The 25,084-nt window shown below is 41.6% G+C and overlaps 1 protein-coding gene across 2 annotated transcripts in view; it reads left to right on the forward strand.

Moving 5' to 3' along the window:
* SFI1 (SFI1 centrin binding protein) overlaps nt 1-25,084 on the forward strand; it is a 73,275-nt gene that overhangs the window by 12,082 nt on the left and 36,109 nt on the right. For both annotated transcript variants that reach the window (XM_073673794.1, XM_073673802.1), the window contains exons 9-25: nt 314-475; nt 901-971; nt 1,053-1,145; nt 9,991-10,088; nt 10,942-11,008; nt 11,107-11,237; nt 12,322-12,403; nt 13,087-13,265; nt 18,024-18,099; nt 19,174-19,269; nt 19,456-19,532; nt 20,446-20,548; nt 20,619-20,715; nt 20,789-20,949; nt 21,531-21,605; nt 21,733-21,807; nt 21,870-22,046. In XM_073673794.1, the coding sequence (XP_073529895.1) occupies nt 314-475; nt 901-971; nt 1,053-1,145; nt 9,991-10,088; nt 10,942-11,008; nt 11,107-11,237; nt 12,322-12,403; nt 13,087-13,265; nt 18,024-18,099; nt 19,174-19,269; nt 19,456-19,532; nt 20,446-20,548; nt 20,619-20,715; nt 20,789-20,949; nt 21,531-21,605; nt 21,733-21,807; nt 21,870-22,046 (1,820 nt within the window). The remainder of the gene's footprint in view (nt 1-313; nt 476-900; nt 972-1,052; nt 1,146-9,990; nt 10,089-10,941; nt 11,009-11,106; nt 11,238-12,321; nt 12,404-13,086; nt 13,266-18,023; nt 18,100-19,173; nt 19,270-19,455; nt 19,533-20,445; nt 20,549-20,618; nt 20,716-20,788; nt 20,950-21,530; nt 21,606-21,732; nt 21,808-21,869; nt 22,047-25,084) is intronic.

A 25,084-nucleotide genomic window follows, 5' to 3' on the forward strand; every position in this document is an offset into this window, starting at 1 on the left:
AGGACCTGTGATTATGTCATCAGGGTCACACAGGTCCTATCAGCTGCAGTGTGCAGCCTAAAAAAAACACAAAAACGTTTAATTTTGCTCTGCAGCCACTATTGCTTCGCCACATGAAAAATTTGGTGAAAGGTCTTCATTAGGCTAGCTTATGTTGGCAACTTTGGATCTGTACATATGTATAGCTTTGAGTTTTTATATGTATTTTTCTGATTTTGATGAATTTATCTTACAGCTTATTTTAGCCTTATATATTTATATAAGATGCATGCATTGATCATGCTAATTATGTCAATTCTATCTCATTTTGCAGCACTGGCCATGTGCTTGCATCGTGAACATCTTACTCACCGATATTTCTCATTGTGGTCCCTTGAAATGGAAAAAGTCAGGAGAATGCAAGCAAAACAGGAATGCTGTGAATCGTTGGCACGTCACTTTATTCTTCGAAGAGTGTTTAACCACTGGAGACACTGAATCCTTTGTTTGCTATGTCCTTTACCATAGAGTGGTAAAAGCAGCTTTTTGTATTTCTGCAGTTACGGTACATATGTTATTAGGTGATACTGATTAATGCTTTTTCACATGTAAAATTTCAATATCTAAAAATGGAAAATTGGGGTATTTATGTACCTCTATTACCTGCAGAGCTCTGTGCTACCATTTCTGTAATATATTTAATTACAGGCATTTTGTATCTCACCGCTGTATACTGCTTTGCAAAAAAAAAAATCTATGGTCAGAACACATTTTGCAAAGTTTAATGGGAAGGACCAATCCTGCAAAGCTGAGACTTGAATATATGGCTGATTTTATTAGTAATGTGTGTTTTTACTTCGTTTTATATATTTATTATCTTTACATTGGTTTCCATCTGAAGTCCCCTTAACTGAGCCACAGACATGCGACTCAACTCAGAAGAAGCCAATTTACAAAAAGTAGCCAAGGACCATTACAGATTCCGTCTCTTGGTAATTTTGTCTTTTAAAGCATGGTGCATATCAATTGATGATTCAAATAACTAATACTTAAGAATTGTTTATTTTTTCCAGAAGTCTGCCTGTCATGCTTTTAAGAAGAATATCTGCCTGGTACAGTCTAAACAGCACAAAAAGCTACAGGCTTCCCATCACTACTACTGTTCAGTAAGTAAAAAAACAAAAACACCTTTAATGAGTCAAAGGGGTTCTCTAGGCCTAAGATATTGATTAACTATCCCTGAGATAAGTCATTGCACAACTCTGTTCAATGTGTGGAGGCAGCTGCCAGGTACTGCAGATCAGCAGCTAGCTGTTTATTGGTGGGATTGCTGGGTGTCAAACCTGCACTGGTCTAATATTAATGACCTATCCTAATGGTTCATGAGTATCACATGCAAGGACAGCCCGAATAACTTCTAAAGATATGCATAGTTTATTCACTCCTTACTGACTTATGACCTATAGTTACGTCATATGGCGGCTCCCTGACTTTGATGAGAACTAAGGAACTGATCCTTCATCTTTGCTGTCAGGTATTGGATGTATTGTTCAGCCATCGTCTACCTCTAACAGCTGGATATGGAGCGGCGCTCAACCCACAGCTGTTAGCCTGTTAAATACTATTATCAGTATGTGAAGGCAGCTTTTACCAGAGCACGTCCCAGAGATGCGCTATTCTACATGTCCATTGATGTATCCACAAAATGAACGAGGGGCCCCAGTTTGTTGCCATAACAGCTGGGGGTCTGCTGAAGGACTCCTTTACCTGTTGGTAAAGCAGTTAATGGCTGGCATTCATAGGAGACAGTGATTTTTGCCATATATATCAATACTATAGTATTGCTGTATATAGCACAAGCTATCAGGTTATCGCAGGTTCAAGTCCTCTAAGGTGACTAACAAACACAAAAAATAAAAAAGTTTTAAAATTATGATTAAAAAATGTAAGTGCGAAGCGTTCATCTTTTCCCCCATTAAAAACTAAGAAATAAAAAATACACATTTGGTATCTCTATGTTTGTAAATGTCTGATCTATCAAAATATGAAATGAATTTACCAGATTGGTAAACTGCATACTGAGAAAAGAAATCAAAATGCAAGAACTGTAGTTTTTTGGCTACCGTAACCGGGCAAAAGGTTGTAATAACAAGTGATCAAAACATCCCATCTACCCCAAATTGGTATCAATTAAAACGTCTGCACAAAAACAAGACTTCACACAGCCCCATTACCTGAAAATTGAAAACATTAAGGGACTATGAAATGGCAACACAAGAACATTTTATATATATGAGATATATATATTAAAATTTAAAACCTTTTACATAATTTATTTTTTACAAATAATTTTCAAGAAAATTTTCACCACTTAAATTCAAAAGAAAACTATGAATGTTTGGTATAGCCGTAATCATACTGACCCAGACAATCATATTGACGGGTCATATTTTTTTTAATTGTATAATGAAGGCTGTAAATTAAAAAAAAAAGTATATGTATATACAGTACAGACCAAAAGTTTGGACACGCCTCATTTAAAGATTTTTCTGTATTTTCATGACTATGAAAATTGTACATTCACACTGAAGGCATCAAAACTATGAATTAACACATGTGGAATTATATACTTAACAAAAAAGTGTGAAACAACTGAAAATATGTCTTATATTCTAGGGTCTTCAAAGTAGCGACCTTTTGCTTTGATGACTGCTTTGCACACTCTTGGCATTCTCTTGATGAGCTTCAAGAGGTAGTCACCGGAAATGGTTTTCACTTCACAGGTGTGCCCTGTCAGGTTTAATAAGTGGGATTTCTTGCCTTATAAATAGGGTTGGGACCATCAATTGTGTTGTGCAGAAGTCTGGTGGATACACAGCTGATAGTCCTACTGAATAGACTGTTAGAATTTGTATTATGACAAGAAAAAAAGCAGCTAAGTAAAGAAAAACGAGTGGCCATCATTACTTTAAGAAATGAAGGTCAGTCAGTCTGAAAAATTGGGCAAACTTTGAAAGTGTCCCCAAGTGCAGTTGCAAAAACCATCAAGCGCTACAAAGAAACTGGCTCACATGAGGACCGCCCCAGGAAAGGAAGACCAAGAGTCACCTCTGCTTCTGAGGATAAGTTTATCCGAGTCACCAGCCTCAGAAATCGCAGGTTAACAGCAGCTCAGATTAGAGACCAGGTCAGTGACACACACAGTTCTAGCAGCAGACACATCTCTTCAACAACTGTTAAGAGGAGACTTTGTGCAGCAGGCCTTCATGGTAAAATACAGTTATATGAAAAAGTTTGGGCACCCCTATTAATCTTCAGCTTAATGTTTTATAAAAATTGGTGTTTTTGCAACAGCTATTTCAGTTTGATATATGTAATAACTGTTGGACACTGTAATGTTTCTGCCTTGAAATGAGGTTTATTGTACTAACAGAAAATGTGCAATCTTCATTCAAACAAAATTTGACAGGTGCATAAGTATGGGCACCCTTATCATTTTCTTGTTTTAAATACTCCTATCTACTTTTTACTGACTTACTAAAGCACTTTTTTTTGTTTTGTAACCTCATTGAGCTTTGAACTTCATAGCCAGGTGTATGCAATCATGAGAAAAGCTACTTAAAGTGGCCACTTGCAAGTTGTTCTCCTGTTTGAATCTCCTCTGAAGAGTGGCATCATGGGCTCCTCAAAACAACTGTCAAATGATCTGAAAACAAAGATTATTCAACATAGTTGTTCAGGGGAAGGATACAAAAAGCTGTCTCAGAGATTTAACCTGTCAGTTTCCACTGTGAGGAACACAGTAAGGAAATGGAAGAACACAGGGACAGTTCTTGTTAAGGCCAGAAGTGGCAGGCCAAGAAAAACATCAGAAAGGCAGAGAAGAAGAATGGTGAGATCAGTCAAGGACAATCCTCAGACCACCTCCAGAGAGCTGCAGCATCAACTTGCTGCAGATGGTGTCACTGTGCATCGGTCAACTATACAACGCACTTTGCACAAGGAGAAGCTGTATGGGAGAGTGATGCGAAAGAAGCCGTTTCTGCAAGCACGCCACAGAGTCGGCTGAGGTATGCAAAAGCACATTTGGAGAAGCTCCTGTGGACTGATGAAACCAAGATTGAGTTGTTTGGTCATACAAAAAGGCGTTCTGCATGGCGGCAAAAAAACATAGCATTCCAAGAAAAACACTTGCTACCCACAGTAAAATTTGGTGGAGGTTCCATCATGCTTTGGGGCTGTGTGGCCAATGCCGGCACCGGGAATCTTGTTAAAGTTGAGGGACGCATGGATTCCACTCAGTATCAGCAGATTCTTGACAATAATGTTCAAGAATCAGTGACAAAGTTGAAGTTACGCAGGGGATGGATCTTTCAGCAAGACAATGATCCAAAACACCGCTCCAAATCTACTCAGGCATTCATGCAGAGGAACAATTACAATGTTCTGGAATGGCCATCCCAGTCCCCAGACCTGAATATCATTGAACATCTGTGGGATCATTTGAAGAGGGCTGTCCATGCTCGGCGACCATCAAACTTAACTGAACTGGAATTGTTTTGTAAAGAGGAATGGTCAAAAATACCTTCATCCAGGATCCAGGAAATCATTAAAAACTACAGGAAGCGACTAGAGGCTGTTATTTTTGCAAAAGGAGGATCTACTAAATATTAATGTCACTTTTCTGGTGAGGTGCCCATACTTATGCACCTGTCAAATTTTGTTTGAATGCAGATTGCACATTTTCTGTTCGTACAATAAACCTCATTTCAAGGCAGAAATATTACTGTATCCAACAGTTATTACATATATCAAACTGAAATAGCTGTTACAAAAACACCAATTTTTATAAAACATTAAGCTTAAGATTAATAGGGGTGCCCAAACTTTTTCATCTAACTAGCTGCTAGGAAACCACTGCTAAGGACAGGCAACAAGCAGAAGAGACTTGTTTGGGCTAAAGAACACAAGGAATGGACATCAGATCAAAGCACATTTTTCCACTGGTCTAATGAGTCCAAATTTGAGATCTTTGGTTCCAACCACCGTGTCTTTGTGCGACGCAGAAAAGGTGAACGGATGGACTCTACATGCCTGGTTCCCACTGTGAAGCATGGAGGAGGAGGTGTGATGGTGTGGGGGTGCTTTGCTGGTGACACTGTTGTGGATTTATTCAAAATTGAAGGCATACTGAACCAGCATGGCTACCACAGCATCTTGCAGCGGCATGCTATTCCATCCGGTTTGCATTTAGTTGGACCATCATTTATTTTTCAACAGGACAATGACCCCAAACACACCTCCAGGCTGTGTAAGGGCTATTTGACCAAGAAGTGGAGTGATGGGGTGGTACGCCAGATGACCTGGCCTCCACAGTCACCAGACCTGAACCCAATTGAGATGGTTTGGGGTGAGCTGGACTGCAAAGTGAAGGCAAAAGGGCCAACAAGTGCTAAGCATCTCTGGGAACGCCTTCAAGATTGTTGGAAGATCATTTCCAGTCAGGGGCGGACACAGACTGTAGAGGGCCCCTGTGCAAGAATTTTTTTGGGCCCCCACCCCCTGCCCTTCATAGGGGGCATGAAGGCCCCCCCCCCCCCCCCCCCCGTGCATCTATCATCCCCCCGTGCATCTCTGATTCCCCCCACTCCTAGTTAAATAATTGTATTTAAAAAAAATAAAACTTGTTATACTTACTCCCAGGGCCGGCTCCAGGTTTTTGTGGGCCCTGGGCGACAGAGTTTCAGTGGGCCCCTTTAACACATACCATGATTCATGATGCACAGATACCACAAAGAAATATATATATATATATATATATATATATATATATATATATATATATATATATATATATATATATATATATATATTAGTACAAGGCCAAGGATTTCACTTACTACATTACATGAGCGATATCTATTGTAAATTCTACAATAGCTCAGAAACCGGCGAATCCTCATAGCGCACAGTGCAGACCGGACAGTATAGTCTTTCATACAGTATTATGGGCACCATATAATGCTCCATACAGGATACTGACCCCCATATAATGCTCCATGCAGACTGTTCCCCCCCCCCCCTTATAATGCCCCATTACACGAGCAATATCTATTGTAAATTCTACAATAGCTCAGAAACCGGCGAATCCTCACAGCGCACAGTTCAGACCGGACAGTATAGTCCTCCATACAGTATTATGGGCACCATATAATGCTCCATACAGGATACTGACCCCCTTATAATGCTCCATACAGGATACTGGTCCCCATATAATGCTCCATACAGGAAACTGGTCCCCATATAACGCTCCATACAGGAAACTGGTCCCCATATAACGCTCCATACAGGATACTGGTCCCCATATAACACTGCATACAGAATACTGGTCCACATATAACGCTCCATACAGAATACTGTCCCCCATATAACGCTCCATACAGAATTTTGGCCCCCATATAACGCTCCATGCAGGCTGTCCCCCCCCCCCCTCCCCCTTATAATGCCCCATTACACGAGCGATATCTATTGTAAATTCTACAATAGCTCAGAAACCGGCGAATCCTCACAGTGCAGACCGGACAGTATAGTCCTCCATACAGTATTATGGGCACCATATAATGCTCCATACAGGATACTGACCCCCTTATAATGCTCCATACAGGATACTGGTCCCCATGTAATGCTCCATACAGGATACTGTCCCCCATATAATGCTCCATACAGAATACTAACCCCCATATAACACTCCATACAGAATATTGGCCCCCATGTAACGCTCCATGCAGGCTGTTCCCCCGATTATAATGCCCCATGCAGGATGACACCCCCCTTTTAATGCCCTATGCAGGATGTCACCTCTCCCCCCATATAATGCCCATTGCAGGATGTCACTTCCCCCCTTTTCAATGCCCCATGCAGTATGTCAGACCACCCCCTCCCTTATAATGCCCCATGCAGAAGGTCAGACCACCCCCTCCCTTATAATGCCCCATGCAGAAGGTCACACCCCCCTCCTTATAATGCCCCATGCAGTATGTCACGCACACACCCTCCTTATAATGCCCCATGCAGGATGTCAATTCCCCCCTCCCCCACTTATAATGCCCCATGCAGGATGTCACACCTCCTCCCTTATAATGCCCCATGCAGGATGTCACTTCCCCCCTCCCCCTCTTATAATGCCCCATGCAGGATGTCACACCCCCCCTCCCTTATAATGCCCCATGCAGGATGTCACTTCCCCCCTTCCCCTCTTATAATGCCCCATGCAGGATGTCACTTCCCCTCTTATAATGCCCCATGCAGGATGTCACACACCCCCACCCCCATATAATGCCCCCATGCAGGATGTCAATTCCCCCTCCCCCATATAATGCAACATGCAGGATGTCAATTCCCCCTCCCCCTCTTATAATGCCCCATGCAGGATGTCACACCCCCTCCCTTATAATGCCCCATGCAGGACGTCCCTTCCCCCCTTCTCCTCTTATAATGCCCCATGCAGTATGTCACCCCCCCCCCATATAATGCCCCATGCAGGATGTCACACACCCCCTCCCTTATAATGCTCCATGCAGGATGTCACCTCTCCCCCCATAAAATGCCCCATGCAGGATGTCCCCCCCCATATAATGCACCATGCAGGATGTCACACCGCCCCCCCCCATATAATGCCCCATGCAGGATGTCACCTCTCCCCCCATATAATGCCCCATGCAGGATGTCACACCCCCCCCCCATATAATGCCCCATGCAGGATGTCACACCCACTCTCCCCCCACCATATAATGCCCCATGACCCCATACATAAAAAAAAAAAATTCAAATACTCACCTCACTTCTCACCTGATGCTGATCCGGACTCCAGCATCGCCCGCGTCTTCCCGCTCTGCACTGTGACAGGTCAGGAGAGAGCGCGCGCGGTGTAAAGACATCACCGCGCCCTCTGACCTGAGACGTCACAGTCAGAGGACGTGGAAGACGCTGCGGAGGCACGGGGAGGGGTAAGTATTGTGCCGGCGCCGTCACATGACCGGAGATGTCCCTGCGTTCAGCATGGGGCCGGGGGCCCATGCTGAGCACAGGGACATATCCGATCATGTGACAGCGAGGGGGGGGGGGTCATGTGACGGCGGGGGGTCCTGCGGGGGGGCCCCATGAGGAGACGCACAAGAGGGGGGCCCCCAACAGGGCTCCGAGGGGGCCCCGACCGGCCGGGCCCCATGCTCAATGAACCGACTGCACGGGCGGTAGGTCCGCCCCTGTTTCCAGTGACTACCACTTGAAGCTCATCAAGAGAATGCCAAGAGTGTGCAAAGCAGTCATCAAAGCAAAAGGTGGCTACTTTGAAGAACCTAGAATATAAGACATATTTTCAGTTGTTTCACACTTTTTTGTTAAGTATATAATTCCACATGTCTTAATTCATAGTTTTGATGCCTTCAGTGTGAATGTACAATTTTCATAGTCATGAAAATACAGAAAAAACTTTAAATGAGAAGGTGTGTCCAAACTTTTGGTCTGTACTATATATCTATCTATATAATTGTCTTATCCCGTCTGTCTGTCTGTCCAGGAAATCCCCGGTCGCTGATTGGTCCGGCCGCTGATTGGTCCGGCCGCGGCCAATCAGCGACGCGGCATTTCAGAAAAACATGGCGGCCATTAGCGGCTCATGTGCGGCACGGAGGTCAGCGGCAATGCAGCCGGGAGATGCAGCCGGCTGCTCGCAGCGTAAGTCCCCCGACCGCAGGCGCCGCTGACCTACATGCGGCTATCGTCGGAAGATCAGCGGCTACGGCCGCTTATCTCCTGATGACAAGTGTGATGCCCCTCCCCTCCTCTCCCCTCCCCTCTTTACACCGCGCTCTCTCCTGAGCGGTCACAGCGCACAGCGGGAAGATGCCGGCTACGATGGAGTCCAGAGAAGCCGTGAGGGGAGTATTGGATTTTTTTTTTTTTTTTGTATGGGGCCATGGGGGACCTGCATGGGGCACTATGGGGGGATGTGACATCCTGCATGGGGTATTATATAGGGAGGATGTGACAGCCTGCATGCGGCACTATGGAGAGATGTGACATCCTGCATGGGGTATTATATAGGGGGGATGTGACATCATGCATGGGGCACTATGGAGAGATGTGACATCCTGCATGGGGCACTATGGAGAGATGTGACATCCTGCATGGGGCACTATGGTGAGATGTGACAACCTGCATGGGGCACTATGGAGAGATGTGACAGCCTGCATGGGGTATTATATAGGGGGGATGTGACAGCCTGCATGGGGCACTATGGAGAGATGTGACATCCTGCATGGGGTATTATATAGGGGGGATGTGACATCTTGCATGGGGCACTATAGGGGGATGTGACATCCTGCATGGGGTATTATATAGGAGGGATGTGACTTCCTGCATGGGGCATTATATAGGGGGGATGTGACATCCTGCATGGGGTATTATATACAGGGGATGTGACATCCTGCATGGGGTATTACATGCATGGGGTATTATATAGGGGGATGTGACTTCCTGCATGGGGCATTATAAGGGAGGGGGGGGATGTGACATATATATATATATATATATATATATATATATATATATATATATATATATATATATATATATATATATATATATATATATATATTGCGGAATTGCACTTTTTGAGCTATTTCGCTGCACTTAGAATTTTATTCCTTCTGTTAAGTGCATCACATGATAAAATGAATGGTGTCATTCAGAAACACAACTTGTCCCACAAAAAGCAAGCATTAACAGGGTTATGTTGTCGGAAAATTTAAAATTTATTGCTCTTGGAAGAAGGGGAGGAAAAAATGGAAAATTGCCCAGTTAGAAGGGGTTAACAGTCTATATGGCAACAACCTTAAAAAAAATGGCTGGTGAGTAATCAGTTAGATAGTTCTTGAAATTACTTAAAGAATACACAACCTATTAGTTTTATGTTCACATCGTTTTCTTTTGTTTCTTTTCTTTTTGTAGCTGCTCCGCAGGTTCTGGACTTCTTGGCAATGTCGCATGCAGCAGAAAGAGGAAAACCAACTTTTGCCTCTGACAAAGGCAGCACATTCTCATTACAGGTATGCAGAGCAAGATTATCAAGCTTGCAAATAATTATTAAGCTTGCATAGAACAGGCTCAGCTCACCAGTTCAGTTACTCCACCATCGCATGTAGCACAGGATCTCCAGCAGGCCTGTTGGCTAATACAGGCAAGACAAATCCATAAGAAGAAAAAGCTAGAGATCCCAATCAAATAATTTCCTTTATTTGAAATCCATTGAAATATCAGCATGGCAGGACCGTAAAACATTTCCAATTAAAGATTATTTAATGGAAATCTCCAGCTTATTTTTCCTATATAAGATTTACAAATACAAGTGCAAAGAAGTCATTATTAGGACTCATGCGGACACCCATAGATTCTCTCATCCTAGAATACAAATTATACACTGATCAAATTCTCCATTATGTCAGTGCGCGGAAATCAAATTGCACTCAGATGTCATCCGAGTGCAGTCCGATGGATTCCACGTACTCATTGAGTTACATGGCTGAATGCAATCCGAATATCGGATCAAACTCTGACATGCCGCCTTTTTTTTTTTTTATTATTATTATTTTTATTTTCCCCTCAAACATACCCTGTCTAAAAAATTGGAGATGTGCATGGCCCCATAGATTAACATTAGACAAGGTGGGATCCAATGTTTTGTCGGATCGCACTCGAACCAATAATATGGTTGTCTGCATGAACCCTTAACCTGTCACATTGTTGGTTGCATTTTCTCAAATATTTTTGGGTTGCTCTAGGTGTTTGTTGTTTTTTTTTGACAAAATGTAATAATTTTCTTCACGATACTTAAGTGTTTATTTTTCTCCCTATACATTTTGTTTTCCCTGACTGAAATATACTATAATTCTGCTCTTTCAGATCCGTGGTAATACAGAAATGTTTCAATTTCTGGGTAGAGTACAAGCAGAAATGTAAGATCAAAAAGGTATATGCAAATGTTTGTGTGCATTACACTTTATAATGAACTTGTTTTCATATGGTTTACAATATTTCATGGATAATGTTGTCATTCTTTCCTTACAGATGCTTGTTGCAGCTGCAGACAGCCATTATGTTAGGTGCCTTTTGCCTCAAAGCTTCCAGACATGGCGGGAACAAACCTATATAAAGCAAAAGTGCAGAGATATGGAAGATCAAGCTACACAATTTTACAGGTTGTACTTAAAGCTAATCTGTTATTTATTGATCTATAATATATTTGTATATAAACTGAACAATATTAAATAATGTCCATTTTAAACAAAATGCAATAGTTTTTTGTGAAAGGCGTTGTCCCCTTTCCAAAAATCTTGGTCCACAGCTGCAATTTGTTAGAAAAAAATCAATAAATAAACAAACACTGCTCTTGGCGTCTGTTATTGCCTGCCACGCCAACATCATGGTGACAGAGCTGCAGCCAATCACTGAGCTCAGCAGCTCACTGATTGCCTGTCGATGTGGTGTCAGCGCCGCAGCCAATACCGGACACTGGTAACAGCGTCAGAGACTCGGCTCTGGACACGGAGATGGTAATTAAAGTGCGGTTTGTTTTCTGTTTTATTTTTTTTTATAAATTACTGCAGCCAGGGAAGATGATTTTCTAAAGATGTGACAACCCCTTTAAGTCTGATCTTATAAAAACACATTCTGAGCTAAAATCCGTGAAAGTAATTGAATACTATTTACTGGCCTTGGTTATCAGTAACATGCATAATTATTTAAACTGCTTTAAGTCTGGTTACTATGTATGTGAAAGGGTTCCTAACAAATGCATATTGTACACAATTATTTCATTTTTCTATGCATTGCATTTTGTCACTGTTACTCTGATACTGTACTATATAAAGTGCTATGGAAGTTAATGGTGCAATGTAGATAATTTAAAGGGACTTGTATCTATGAGTTATAAGAGATCATGAGGCTTTTGTATGCCATTTTTAAAGTAGATATAAATCCCATTAAAATCAAGTGGAGAGTTGGCCACACTTGGACATAGCTCTTTTCATTTGTGGGAGCTACATAAAGAGCCTATTTTGTAACGCTTGTAGTGTGCAATGAAGAGACCCACATGCAATCCCGCCATCTCTTAATTGATTTAAATGGGAAAAAATGGCCACATTGAATTGACAAACAATGATCACAGGATTCTTTTTATCCTGATACATCATCCCTCATCTGCCCCATGGATATGCCATAAATGGTTAATATGGGAAACTCCTTTTATGCCCAATAATCTTATTGATTTTTACATTTCATTAGTTTTTCTGTACAGAGAAGGGTTCTCCTGACCTGGAGCAAGAAACTGGAACATCAGCAAGAGACACGTTTAGCTGAGAGGCTGGTGGGTACAGCTGATATCTCCACTAGACAAATGTACTAGTCAAGGCATCCCATACACATTAGTCTAGAGTCGACTGAACCCACTGGTATCGGCGTGATTGACCAACAGTCTATTGTGTATGGGGGGGGGTCACCCTGTTCTTCGCCAGCACATCATGTCAGGGGGAGCAAAAGGATCCAGCCTTCTGAATTTCAGGGCCAATCCTTTTGTTCTTTCCTTAAATAAGATGCCACCAGAGTAGCCTGGCAGTAGCTCTCCCATAGAGAGCATGGCTTGGCTTGGCCGAACTGAGCGTACCTGTGTATGGTAGAGAGAGCTATTGGCTTTCGTTCGGCTTACAGCTATCTAATGTGTGTGGGTGTCTTTAGAAGTAATTGAGAACAATCGGGAAAGCATTCAAAATAACCAAAGCATGACATGTTAGAAGATCAACCCTAAATATATTCTCTCATAATATACTAGCCTGTACAGATCTTTATTCTGTTTTACTTAAAGATGACTTTATATTTTCAACAGGCTTTTCATCAAAAAACCTTTTTCTGTGTAATGTATCCCCTTCGCTTTTAAAAAAAAAAAAAAACAACATCTAGCTAAAGTCCTGGTATAGAGTACCATTTGTTGCCGAGGTGAATATTGATGAACAGACTTGTCCTATATACTAAATGTTCTGTCTGTAATTCTAGGCAATTCTGCACTGCAACGCAAGGTTGGTGGAGCAATGTTGGTGGAAATGGAAACGTTGTCTAGCAGCTGTAAATGCTGAGCGTGAGGAGATTATGTTGGCGTCAGGTCACTATTGCAGGAGACAGCTCTTTGTTGCATTCCAAGCTTGGAGGAAACACATCGAGGATATAAAAACAGAGTAAGAGAATAGGCTTTCACTACTAATAATGTAATCGCTTATTCAGGCCAGGGCTGCCACCAGGAATTTCAGGCCCCATACTGCCAAAATTTTCGGGCCCCCTTGAGACTCTGCCCAGGTTCCACCTCAGCTCCGCCCCCACACCTCAAAACTTCCACATTCCCACCCCTAACTCTTGGAAAAACTCAACTTCTGCACCACATCCTCACCAATCACACACTAAGGCTGTGTGCTCACTATGCGTTTAAGCGTTTCCGCAGCAGCAATTCCGCCGCGGAAACGCTTAAAAAGCGCTTGGTAGAAGGTCTGCCATGTTCCCCAATGATAATCCGCATGTGCTGTGCACATGCTGCGGAAATTTCCGCTGCGGATTATCATTGTGAGAAAATCTGCAGTACCACCATTTATTTTGCGGAATAACGGCATATTAGCCGCCATTGACTTGCATTGGACCGCATGACTTCCGCAAGACTACACGTGCACATGCGGATATCATGCGGTTCAATGCGCGGATGGTACCCGGGTCTGGAGAAGAGGAGACTCTCCTCCAGACCCGGGTACCATAGTACCTGTAGTTAAAAAAGAATTAAAATAAAAAAAAAACCTTATATTCGCCTTTCCAGCGCCCCCGGTCTCCTCTGAGCGGCGCTGCTGTCTCCTTGGCTTCCGGCTGTGGTCTGCAAGGATCTTCTGTGATGTCATTTAGTCATGTGACGGTCACACGACCACTGGCGTCAGCGGTCAGGTGATGGTCGCGTGACCATCACATGACTAAATGACATCATGGAAGGTCCTTTTTAGAGCACCGGGAGCCGCCGAGGATACCGGACGCATCGCTAAGGAGAACGGGGTCTATCTGAAGGTGAGTATAATGTTTTGTTTTTTTTTGTTTGTTTGTTTGTTTTTTACTATTGATGCTTTTTTTTCTGCCAGGGAGATGCAGAAACGCTCAGGAAAAATCCAGAGCATTTCTGCATTGTGGGCACTTAGCCTAACAGTTCCCATTGAACACCAGATCACATACATAGCCAGCAGCTTTTGTTTTGGCCAAAAGATTTTTTAAGCTGCCACCACAACAAGGAGAGACTTCTGGCCGGGCCTCTAACCTAAAACACATTTGTTAAAATATCCAATACTCTTTTTTTGGTATATTTTTATTTATGTTTCTTTAAGGGAATGTGTCACATACATTTTGTAAAATGACCATTAATATCACATACAAGAGAGAAATACCTTCACACTATGGCCGGACCACATATTACCACCACATAGTGACCCAATAATACCACATACAAGGAACAAATACCGCCACACGATGACCAGATCACATATTACCACCACATAATGAAAGAATAATACCACATACAAGGAATACTGCCACACCATAACCAGACCACATATTACCACCACATAGTAACCAAATAATACCACATACAGGGACAAATACCATCACACCATGACTAGACGACATATTACTACCACATAGTGACTGAATAATACCATATACAAGGGACAAATACCGCCACACCATGACCAGACCACATATTACCACCACATAGTAACCAAATAATACCACATACAAGGAAGAAATACTGCCACAAAATGACCAGACCACATATTATCACTACATAGTGACCGAATATTACAATACTGATCATTAATAAAACAAAGACAATGCTAATATTACCATAAGTGCCATTATACACGGGATCTCTGTATATAGTGTCAGTGTACAGGTAATACAGGGATCACCAGTGACATTATACACAGGAGCTCTGTATATAGTGTATAGTGTACAGTTAATACAGTGAACACCAGTGATATTATACACAAGAGCTCTGTACATAGTATATAGTGTATAGTGTCAGTGTACAGGTAATACAGGTATCATCAGTGACATTATACACGGGAGCTCTATATATAGTGTAAGTGTACAGGTAACACACTGACACAACAGTGACGTCTCTAGTAGAAGTCCTTAATCTTCTCTTTTCTTTTTCATCCAGTGCAGACTGCCATCACTTCTTCCAGCCAGGACTCGTCTCTGCATAAAATAACACACAGTTATCTAGAGCACATTCCCCACTTTTCCCCTTCTACTCAGCTGAATACAGACGTGAACCCACCATTAATATATCATTAGTTATTATGCAACCCACCATTCCAAATATAAATTGTAATCCACCACTGCTCCCCCACTAACTATAAATAGCCACTTCCCCACCTAATATATAAATTAGTTAGCACCCATACTCTTTTCACCAACTCAATCAGTCACACTCCTGCAACCTCAACGACCTCACTCTGTACTTCATCATTTGCAGTACCCCCCGCAAGTCATCATTTGCAGGCCCCAACGCCCCCTCGCTTCATCATTAGCTGCCCCCCCCTCGCTTCATCATTAGCTGCCCCCCCCTCGCTTCATCATTAGCTGCCCCCCCTCGCTTCATCATTAGCTGCCCCCCCCTCGCTTCATCATTAGCTGCCCCCCCCCTCACTTCATCATTTGCAGTACCCCCCCTCACATCATCATTTGCTGGCCCCATCGCCCCCTCACTTCATTATTTGCAGTCCCCCTCCCCCACTCACTTCATCATTTGCAGTCCCCCTCACTCTATCATTTGCAGTCCCTCGTTCCCCCCTTGCTCCATCATTTGCAGCCCCCCCTTGCTCCATCATTTGCAGCCCCCCCTTGCTCCATCATTTGCAGCCCCCCCTCGCTCCATCATTTGCAGCCCCCCTCACTCCATAATACAGCTTCCCCCCTCACTCCATCACTTGCAGTCCCCTCCTTCACCTATTAAATTAATTTTAGAAAGAAAAAGGAAAAATAAATTTGATAATACTTACCATCACCTGCAGGCACGGCTCGGCTTGTGGTGTCCTGGCAACGGCGCTATGCGCTTTCCCGGAGGTCCGCAGCCGCGCAGCTCTAGCTCCCTCATACTTTTCCTGACTTCTGGTCAGGTGACGACACGTACACCGCAGCGTACACGCTGTCACCTGACCAGAAATCAGGAGAAGTATGAGGGAGCTACGCGGCTGCGGAGCTTCCGGTAAGGCACTCAGTGCCGATGTGTGCGTCAGCGCTCAGCACTTTGTTACAGCATGGGGCCCTGTGAGCAGAAGCACAAGAGGGGAACCCTGACTGGGCCCGGGACCTACCTCTGTACTGTTGCTCACCGGGGCCCATACAGCAGTAAGGGCAGTAATACCCTGATTCAGGCCCAAAACAAAACTGGCGGAGGCTTATGGGCTGTAATAAGATGATATGCTAATCTTACTTGTCATTTTTATGTATTTATACTTTTATTCTAATTGATTGACCCCCCCCCCCTCCCCTAGATTATATGATGGGGAGAAATATTTGCTAATTTATGTACAGAATTGATCTGGTCTATGTGGTCTAAAAAAGGTTCTCCGCATTTAGAAGCGTAAACGCCAAACGATTCCAGTAATAGATCAAAAATAGTATTACCCCCTTCCCCGCTCCAACATTTTCTCCCGGCGCTGCAGCAGTGACGTTGCATAACGGAGCAATGGCAAGAAACCTGTGTTGAAGCGAGAGAGGGTGACTGTTATCTGCCATTGTTATTTTACATTATTGGAATTGTTTGGGATTCATTTTTCTAAAAGTGTAAAACCTCTTTAACCCCTTCACGACATAGCAGTTTTCCATCTTTGCACTTCGTTTTTTTCCTACTCTTCTTCCAAGAGCAATATCTTTTTTTCCATATTTTCCCATCCATGTAAACGTATAAGGACTTCTGTTTTTTGCAGGACGAGTTATAGTTCTGATTGGCACCATTCATTTTACCTTGCAATGTACTGGAAAACAGGAAAAAAAAATTCCAAGTGCGGTGAAATTGTGCAAAAAAATTCTCAATAGGATTTTGGGTTTTGTTTTTACTGCATTCATTGTGTGGTAAAATTGAAGTTTATGAAGTTAAAAAAATATATATGTTTGTTTAAAAAAAGTTATTTTAAGTTTTATGTCAATGGAGTTGTATGAGGTCTTGATTTTTGTGTGACAAGCTGATGTTTTATTGATATCATGTTGGGTTTTTACGATGACTTTATCGCTTCCTATTGCAATCCCTTTTTTTGTGGTGGCAACTGAAAAAACACAATTTTGGTATTTCAATGTTTATATATTTATTTTTACAGCTTTTACCGATTTGGGTTAATTAATGTTATATTTTGATAGGACTTTTACAGACCCAGAGATACAAATCTATATTTTTTATTACTTTATTTTTAATGGGGGGAAGAAGGTGATTTACAATTTTTTTACTTAATATTTTTTAGCCCCCTTGGCGGATTTGAACCTGGGATAGTATGATCGCTTAAGCCGTCTACTGGAATACCATAATATTGCAGTATATAGTGAAAAAGACATTCTCCTATAAAGTGCACAGGCCTCTTAAGGAATTTGGTGCATCTTATTCCAGCACGTACAAAACGCCAGTCTTGATGAACTGGAACAACTAGTTTGAATTAAGAGTTCTGCAAATTCTTTCATTTTAGTCCTATTGCTTAATGAATGGGGGGATGTCTATTAATAAGGCACCGAAATGTTATGTCGCAAATTACTGAAAGTGAATTTTATTATTGTATAGCGCATGTGATGGATAGGCTTGCAATTATACATCTCTATCACCCCCTGCATTTACTTATGTAATAAGATTGCCACATGCATGTTTGTATGATGCCATATTTACTAATTACCAAAACTGCATTTTTTTCTCTTCATGGCAGGCAATCCAGAGAAGAATTGGCTTTATGTCATCACAAACAGCTTTGCAAAAGAAATGCTTGGAATCAGTGGAGACTGGTGAGATCTGTAACTGGAAATTGTATTGACTTATTTTAAAATAAATTAACTAGGGTTACTTGTAGACTCTCTACATCAGCAATCTCTATCAGAAGAGACAGTACTTCTTGAAATTACGTTGCAGGACTCTCACCTGGCAAATGATACCCTGCTCTGCACTGACAAGGGGTAGGAACTGCTGAACAGCTGGGCTGTCTACTGATAGGTGTCTTTCTTTTACAAGGGACTCTGATCTGGCTTAGTCATGTGGCAAAACTTGTTAAAGAGTTGGATGTTGATTTACAGAGTAGCTAACCCTAATAAGAGGCAGGGATATTTTTTTATTTTTTTTTTAGGAGGGGGGGAGTAAACTAATCTTTTTTTTTTTTTCTTGGGAGCACTGCCTGGTCCGTAAAGCTGGCCATACACATTAGATGGCTGTCTGCTGAAAGATCGGCCGAAACATTGTCCTCTCAGCCGACTCTCTAATACGCAGGAGCACTCGGTCTGTTGAGCGCTCCTGTGTTCTCTATGAGAAAGCCGCGTCATGTCAGAACAATGTGATTGGCAGTCTGAAATTGGACTTGTGCAATCGATATCTCTCGCGACAGTCAGTCGGCTAGTGCCCCCATACAAATTAGACCGTCAGCTGACATTAGTCTTTAGACTTCTTATGCCGGCTGATGGTCTCCAACATTAGACTATTTGATTTTTGTATATGTTTTAGCTCCTTTTCAGATGTTACAATTAGTGACCCTTTATATACTAGGTAATTAAATAACCCTGTAAACATGGTTTTGATGGTAAGGAAAGATATAGCCAGGATTGGGTGCTTTTATTTACCTAAAAGGCATTTGACAAACCAACAATTATCTCTAAAGCTAGCTATGGATATTAGATAATTGTTCCTATTTATTTATGACCGCAAAGAACTTATTGCTGGAATTCCCAACCATAATTACTGATTAAAATTAATGTTGCATCAGATTTGAACGTGATAGAAGTTGATTTAGAAATGTTTGTGTAATATTGAAACTAACTCTGCTTATTGTACAATATTATAATAGTGATTGCCATGTTTTTCTCTGGTGGTAGTTTGTGGTTTACAGACGTCATAAACGGCAGATGCTTCTTTGTGCAGATGTACACCATCACCAGTGGCTGCTCAGAAGAGTACTGGAAGCATGGAAGGTACAGTATTACATGTTTTGAACACTTTTCCTTTTGGGCTTTTTTTTAAACCCAGATTGACCCTGAAACTTAATAGAATATTAGTATAAATTGTAGTAGTGTATTCACATAGATAAGCTTCTTTGAAAATATTATGGGTCATTTTAGACCATTGAGTTGTATAAAGTATTTTTTTCCTCACTTTAGCATTATCATAGGAATATCCAGAATGTTTTGCAAGAAGTGGCTAGCAAGGAGAGACAGCACAAAGAACAGATCCTTCGGTAAGGATACGCCATCCTCTTAAAGCAATGAATTTGCACTTAAACATCAGATATTTTTAATAATGTAATTGTTTCCCTTACAAAAACTGCTGGTCTTCCCCAAAAGCTTTCTTATGGCTGCTGTGTTTTAAGGAATGTAGATGTTATACTCCTATGTTATGCAAATCTTCATTGTCTACCTAGCACAGTGCTGCTCATACAGCTGTGGCTGTGTCATGTACTTCAGCTCAGTCCTATTCCTCTGAATACGAAACACCACCACAGCCTAAAATGTGGAACTGGTGCATTGGGGCCTCTTCAGTCAGCTGGACAGGCATATTGGGAGATGGATCCTCACTGTTCACATGTTGTTGACCCTTCTAAAGATGGACCATCAGTATTAAAGGCCTGGAAAACCTTTTGTAGTTTTTCGTTTTCCATTTTCTATACAATTGCAATAAAACCTATATAAAGTTATAATTGTATTGAAGGGGTTGTCCAGGTTTGGGATGTCACATTATATGTGACTGCAGACTTGTGAATCCTCACAGTGCCTGCATCGCACCACACCACACACTGTCATCATTCTCTGGTGTCGGCAGCGAGAGCGGCGATCACGTGGCCGCAAGTACATGGTTTGCATCCTTCTGGCCACATTACAAATAGTCATGATTGGCCTTGCTGAATAGAGGTGAATTGAGCGAGGCTGAGCATGTCTAATCAGCAAATCACATGTATGCTAATCACATACTTGCGGGCACATGACAGCCCTCTCTTGACACTGGCCCCAGAGAATCTTGACAGCGTACTTTGTGCGCCATGTGAAGATTCACAAGTCTGCTGTCACATATAGACTTACATCCAAAGCCTGGAAAACTTTTTTAAGAATTACAAAATAAAGTTGTCTTTCACATGAATATGTTTGTATATTTAGAGCTGCACTAAGCACTTGGAGGAATCAAGCAACTGCTCAAATCGGGGAAAGAATGCGGACGGACATTGCAAAACATCACTATAGAAATATGGTCCTGAGACAGGTATATTCTCGTGTCCAAGGTCCATATCCATCCGTTAATTCAATTCATTGACTAATTTATTCTTCTACAGGTTTTGCAGTCATGGAGAGAGGCTGCATATCTTCAGGCATGTGGTCGAGAGCAAACCTCACAAGAAGTAAATGTGGCAATTAGATGTGTGCAGAAAGGTAAAAAGTGGAATGAGCTTATAAAGCTCTAGTCTGTTGGCTTTCAGTTAATCTACTGCCTCCCATACTTCAGGAAAGCTTTCCCGCTTGTTTTTGTACTGGAGAGAACACAGTCAGATTTCTAAGAGAGAAGGAGTGAAGATGGAGACAGCTGAAAAGCATCGCAAAAGAAGATTATTGACTATTTGTGTCAAAAACTGGAAAGTGTACTATGCTTTATGTTTAAGAAAAAAGGTGAGTGGCAGAATACATTGTTCCAGTCACACCTCAGAATCGCATAGGACAAGGAAGAAAGTTTTTCACAATTGTAAATGACAAACCCTTGAATGTAGCATCTTAGTGCTAACCTGTGAAAATAATTGGAAACCTAGGGTAGAATTTCAGAATTGTATTAATCCAACATCTGATAACCTAGGACATTACTTATTTCCACCATAAAACTGCATTATTATTGGGATTTTCACAAGACCACACAAACACCACTGAAATTATGTATATTTCATATTAACCTTTTGTTTCTGGCTGCCTTTATTTAAAGTAAAAAAAAACACATTACAATAATTAAAATTATTTCTTATAACTGGCTGTGAAAAATTACCCATCTTTTATTGGGAAGATTTAGTATAAAAGATTACTTTTCATTGAGGACTACAGATAAGACTATATTAACATTATGGTTTACTGGACATCTGTAGTCTTGTAATTATGTTTTACGATGTGCAATTTTACATTTTCAATATTATTGAAATAGAAGCATTGATGTTCCAAAGCGTGCAATAAATATTTTCATAGATTACATTAATTTGCTCACACAGCTTCTTCAGCGGCAGCAGATGATCTTTTCTCGTCACAGGCTATGCCTGCACCACTGGAGGAAATGGCAGCAGATGGTAAAGTACATTAATTTACAGATCTTACATTTTTCTTTGTAGAACATGGGTCGCTTTTCATGCTCTTGTCAGCATTATGTATGCTGTATTTGGAAACATGCCTGATACGTTTGCATTTATATTATAGTTGTTGGAGAAAAGGCGGCAGGATAAACAGACAGTACAAGCCCTGTGGCACTGGTCTTTCAACCTACAGGGAAAGGTATTTATTTAAACAGATAGAAATAGACCATACTTACAATAGACTAATAGCATTACTTTTAGGTGTTTGACTATTGGTTGGCATATCTTCACGAGTGTCGGAGAAAGAAACAGCGACTTTCCATGGCTGTTGAAGTATATCGCACTGATCTCCTGCGAGAAGGGGTCACTAGAATTTTGCAGTTCATGTCAGGAATGAAGCATTTCAGATCTCAGCGGTCTACCCAGAATCAGCTGAAGGTTGGTATTAATATTAGCATGTTTTCCTAGAATCAACTACATAAATCAATGAGGTATGCCATAAAAGTCTGATATGGAGGAGGTCTGGGTATGGGCCATTGCATAATCCCAGGATGAGAGGGACTTCTATTTTCTTGCTGTTACTCTGCTGTGCATGCCTGTTCACGCTCCATATTTCCTATTTACTTTAATGGGAATTATTAACCTCATTCTTAGTGATCAGTGATTGTCTCAGATGTCAGTTGAAATTCTATAGAAGTCTGTGGTGTTACCACCCCCTTCCCTTTAATCAGTAAATGTGTGGTTGTGCTTATGCATTTTTCTACAGTTTTTCTGAACCATTTAACAACTTTTCCATGTTTAAAAAAAAAATTGAGAAAAGTTTCTGTATGTGTCTGAATGCTCACCCAATGATGCCACCATAATTCAGAAGTACATACTTTCCATTATCAGCTCTGTGCAATATTGTTTGGATGATCAACTCCCATTTAGCATCCTTGATATGGGGCTCAAACAGACACAAACTGAAACTGACCACTCTTCAGACGCCCAGGGAGAAGGCAGGTGCGGCACTCCCGGATTTCTTCTTACACTACTTAGCTGGCCAAGTTTGCGTTCTACAACACTGGATAGCAGATATTCATTTTCCTAATTCTGAACACCACCTTGCGCATTGTTTGAGTCTTCAGAGTCTATGGGGGTCTTGGAGGCACCAGACCAATACTCGTGCTCCTTCTTGCCAATTCACAGACTTGCAGTTCAAGTGTTGAGAGCCACGAAAAAGATTTTTCAATTCAAGGACACAGTAGCTGAGTCCCCCTTGTGGCATGACAGTGCTTGCCCCGAATTGCTACATTCCAAGTTGTTCAAACTTTAGGAGTCAAGACACTGCACAGGTTTATATCCAGGGTGTTCTTGTTTCCTTCGATCAATGTCAACAGCTCTATCAGGTCCCCATACCCGCTTTCTTTAGGTATCTGCAACTAAGGCATGCCCTAAATATCCAGTTCTCAGACATTGGAAATATTGGAAATATTTTCATACCCCCTGATAGGGATTCTAAGGAGCCAGGGACCCACAGGGTTGATCTCCTTTTTATGCATTCAGTTACTAAGCAATAAATTCTCCTTATCGCCATTGTTGGTTGTTGCCAAATGGAGGACAGTAATACCCTCCCTATCAGAGGAGGATTGGAGCAACGCCTTGACCTCCCCACAATATGTTTCACCAGCAATTAACAAGCTAACCCAAATGTATATAGTTCATCCATGCTACCTGACACCTAGCAGGTTATATAAAATGTATAGATCTACCACTGCAGATTGCCATAGGTGTGGGGAAGAGGCGGCAGATTATATACACCTGATGTGGTATTGCCCTCATATTGCAGACTTTTGGAAAGAGGTCATAGCTATCCTCATCAAGATCATACAATCCCCAGTACTACTCTGCCCTAATGTATGTTTATTAGGAATCCTTGATGAGACCTGGCCTCCGTACCCTCACACTCTTCTCAGGGAAACATTGTTTTTATCTAGCAAGGCTATCGCCATGAGATGGATGGATAGAAGATAAATAAGCTAAATGCTGCAGCTTCCTATGAGAAGATGGTATATAAAAATATATACATTGTCCTCAAAAATTTGATAAGGTATGGAAGCCTTGGTTTGATTCCACTTTGATTCACATTAGTCTTCAGGCGATGAGAAGTATTCTCTCATGGTTAAAGAATGTGATATTTGGTGCCTGGCATTGATGTCTTATGCTTTGGATTAATATATTAGACCAGGGGTGGGCAAATCATTTTACAGAGGGGCCACAGGAGAGACCGTGACTGTTGTGGAGGGCTGAAATTAACTCTGCTCAATATTAATATTACATAGTAACATAGTTTTTAAGGTTGAAGGAAGACTAAGTCCATCTAGTGCAACCCATAGCCTAACATGTTGATCCAGAGGAAGGCAAAAAACCCCATGTGGCAAACACTAAGCTCCACATTGGGGGAAAAAATTCCTTCCTGACTCCATACGGCAATCAAACTAGTTCCCTGGATCAACGCCCTATCAAGGAATCTAGTATATACTATATAACCTGTAATATTATACTTTTCAAGAAAGGCATCCATGCCCTTCTTAAATTTTAGTAGTGAATCACTCATTACAACATCATGCGGCAGAGAGTTCCATAGTCTCACTGCTCTTACAGTAAAGAATCCGCGTCTGTGATTATGATTAAACCTTCTTTCCTCCAGAAGGTTTAATCATTAATAAATATGTTAAAAAGAAGCGGGCCCAATACTGACCCCTGTGGTACCCCACTGTTAACTGTGACCCAGTCTGAGTGTGTTCCATTGATAACCACCCTTTGTTTCCTATCACTGAGCCAGTTCTTAACAAACATACATATATTTTCCCCTATCCCCATTGTTCTCATTTTATGTATCAACCTTGTGTGTGTAACCGTATTAAAAGCTTTTGAAAAGTCCATATACACAACATCCACTGCATTTCTTTTGTCCGGTCCGGAACTTACCTCTTCATAAAAGCTGATCGGATTAGTTTTGACAGGAACGGTCCCTCGTAAACCCATGTTGATATTGGGTCATGAGGTTATTCTTCTTCAGATACTCTAGTATAGCATCTCTTAGGAAACCCTCCAGGATTTTACCCACAGTAGAGGTTAAGCTTACTGGCCTATAATTTCCAAGTTTGGTTTTTGTCCCCTTTTTGAATATTGGCACCACATTTGCTATACGCCAGTCCTGTGGTACAGACCCTGTTATTATGGAATCTTTAAAGATTAAAAATAATGGTCTATCTATGACGTTACGTAATTCCTGCAGTACTCGCGGGTGTATCCCATCCGGGCCAGGGGATTTGTCAACTATAGACGCCGCCGTACTTCCTGCTGGGTTAAGCAAATGACAGTTAATGGAGAATTTTTGTTATCACTGATCATGTTTTCTGTCATACGATTTTCTTGTGTAAATACTGTTGAAAAAAAAATCATTTAGCATATTGGCTTTTTCCTCATCCACC

Source organism: Phyllobates terribilis, unplaced genomic scaffold, assembly GCF_046119375.1.
Source record: "Phyllobates terribilis strain yellow unplaced genomic scaffold, ASM4611937v1 Scaffold_1__5_contigs__length_1240528914, whole genome shotgun sequence".
NCBI classification, from domain to species: Eukaryota; Metazoa; Chordata; class Amphibia; order Anura; family Dendrobatidae; genus Phyllobates; species Phyllobates terribilis.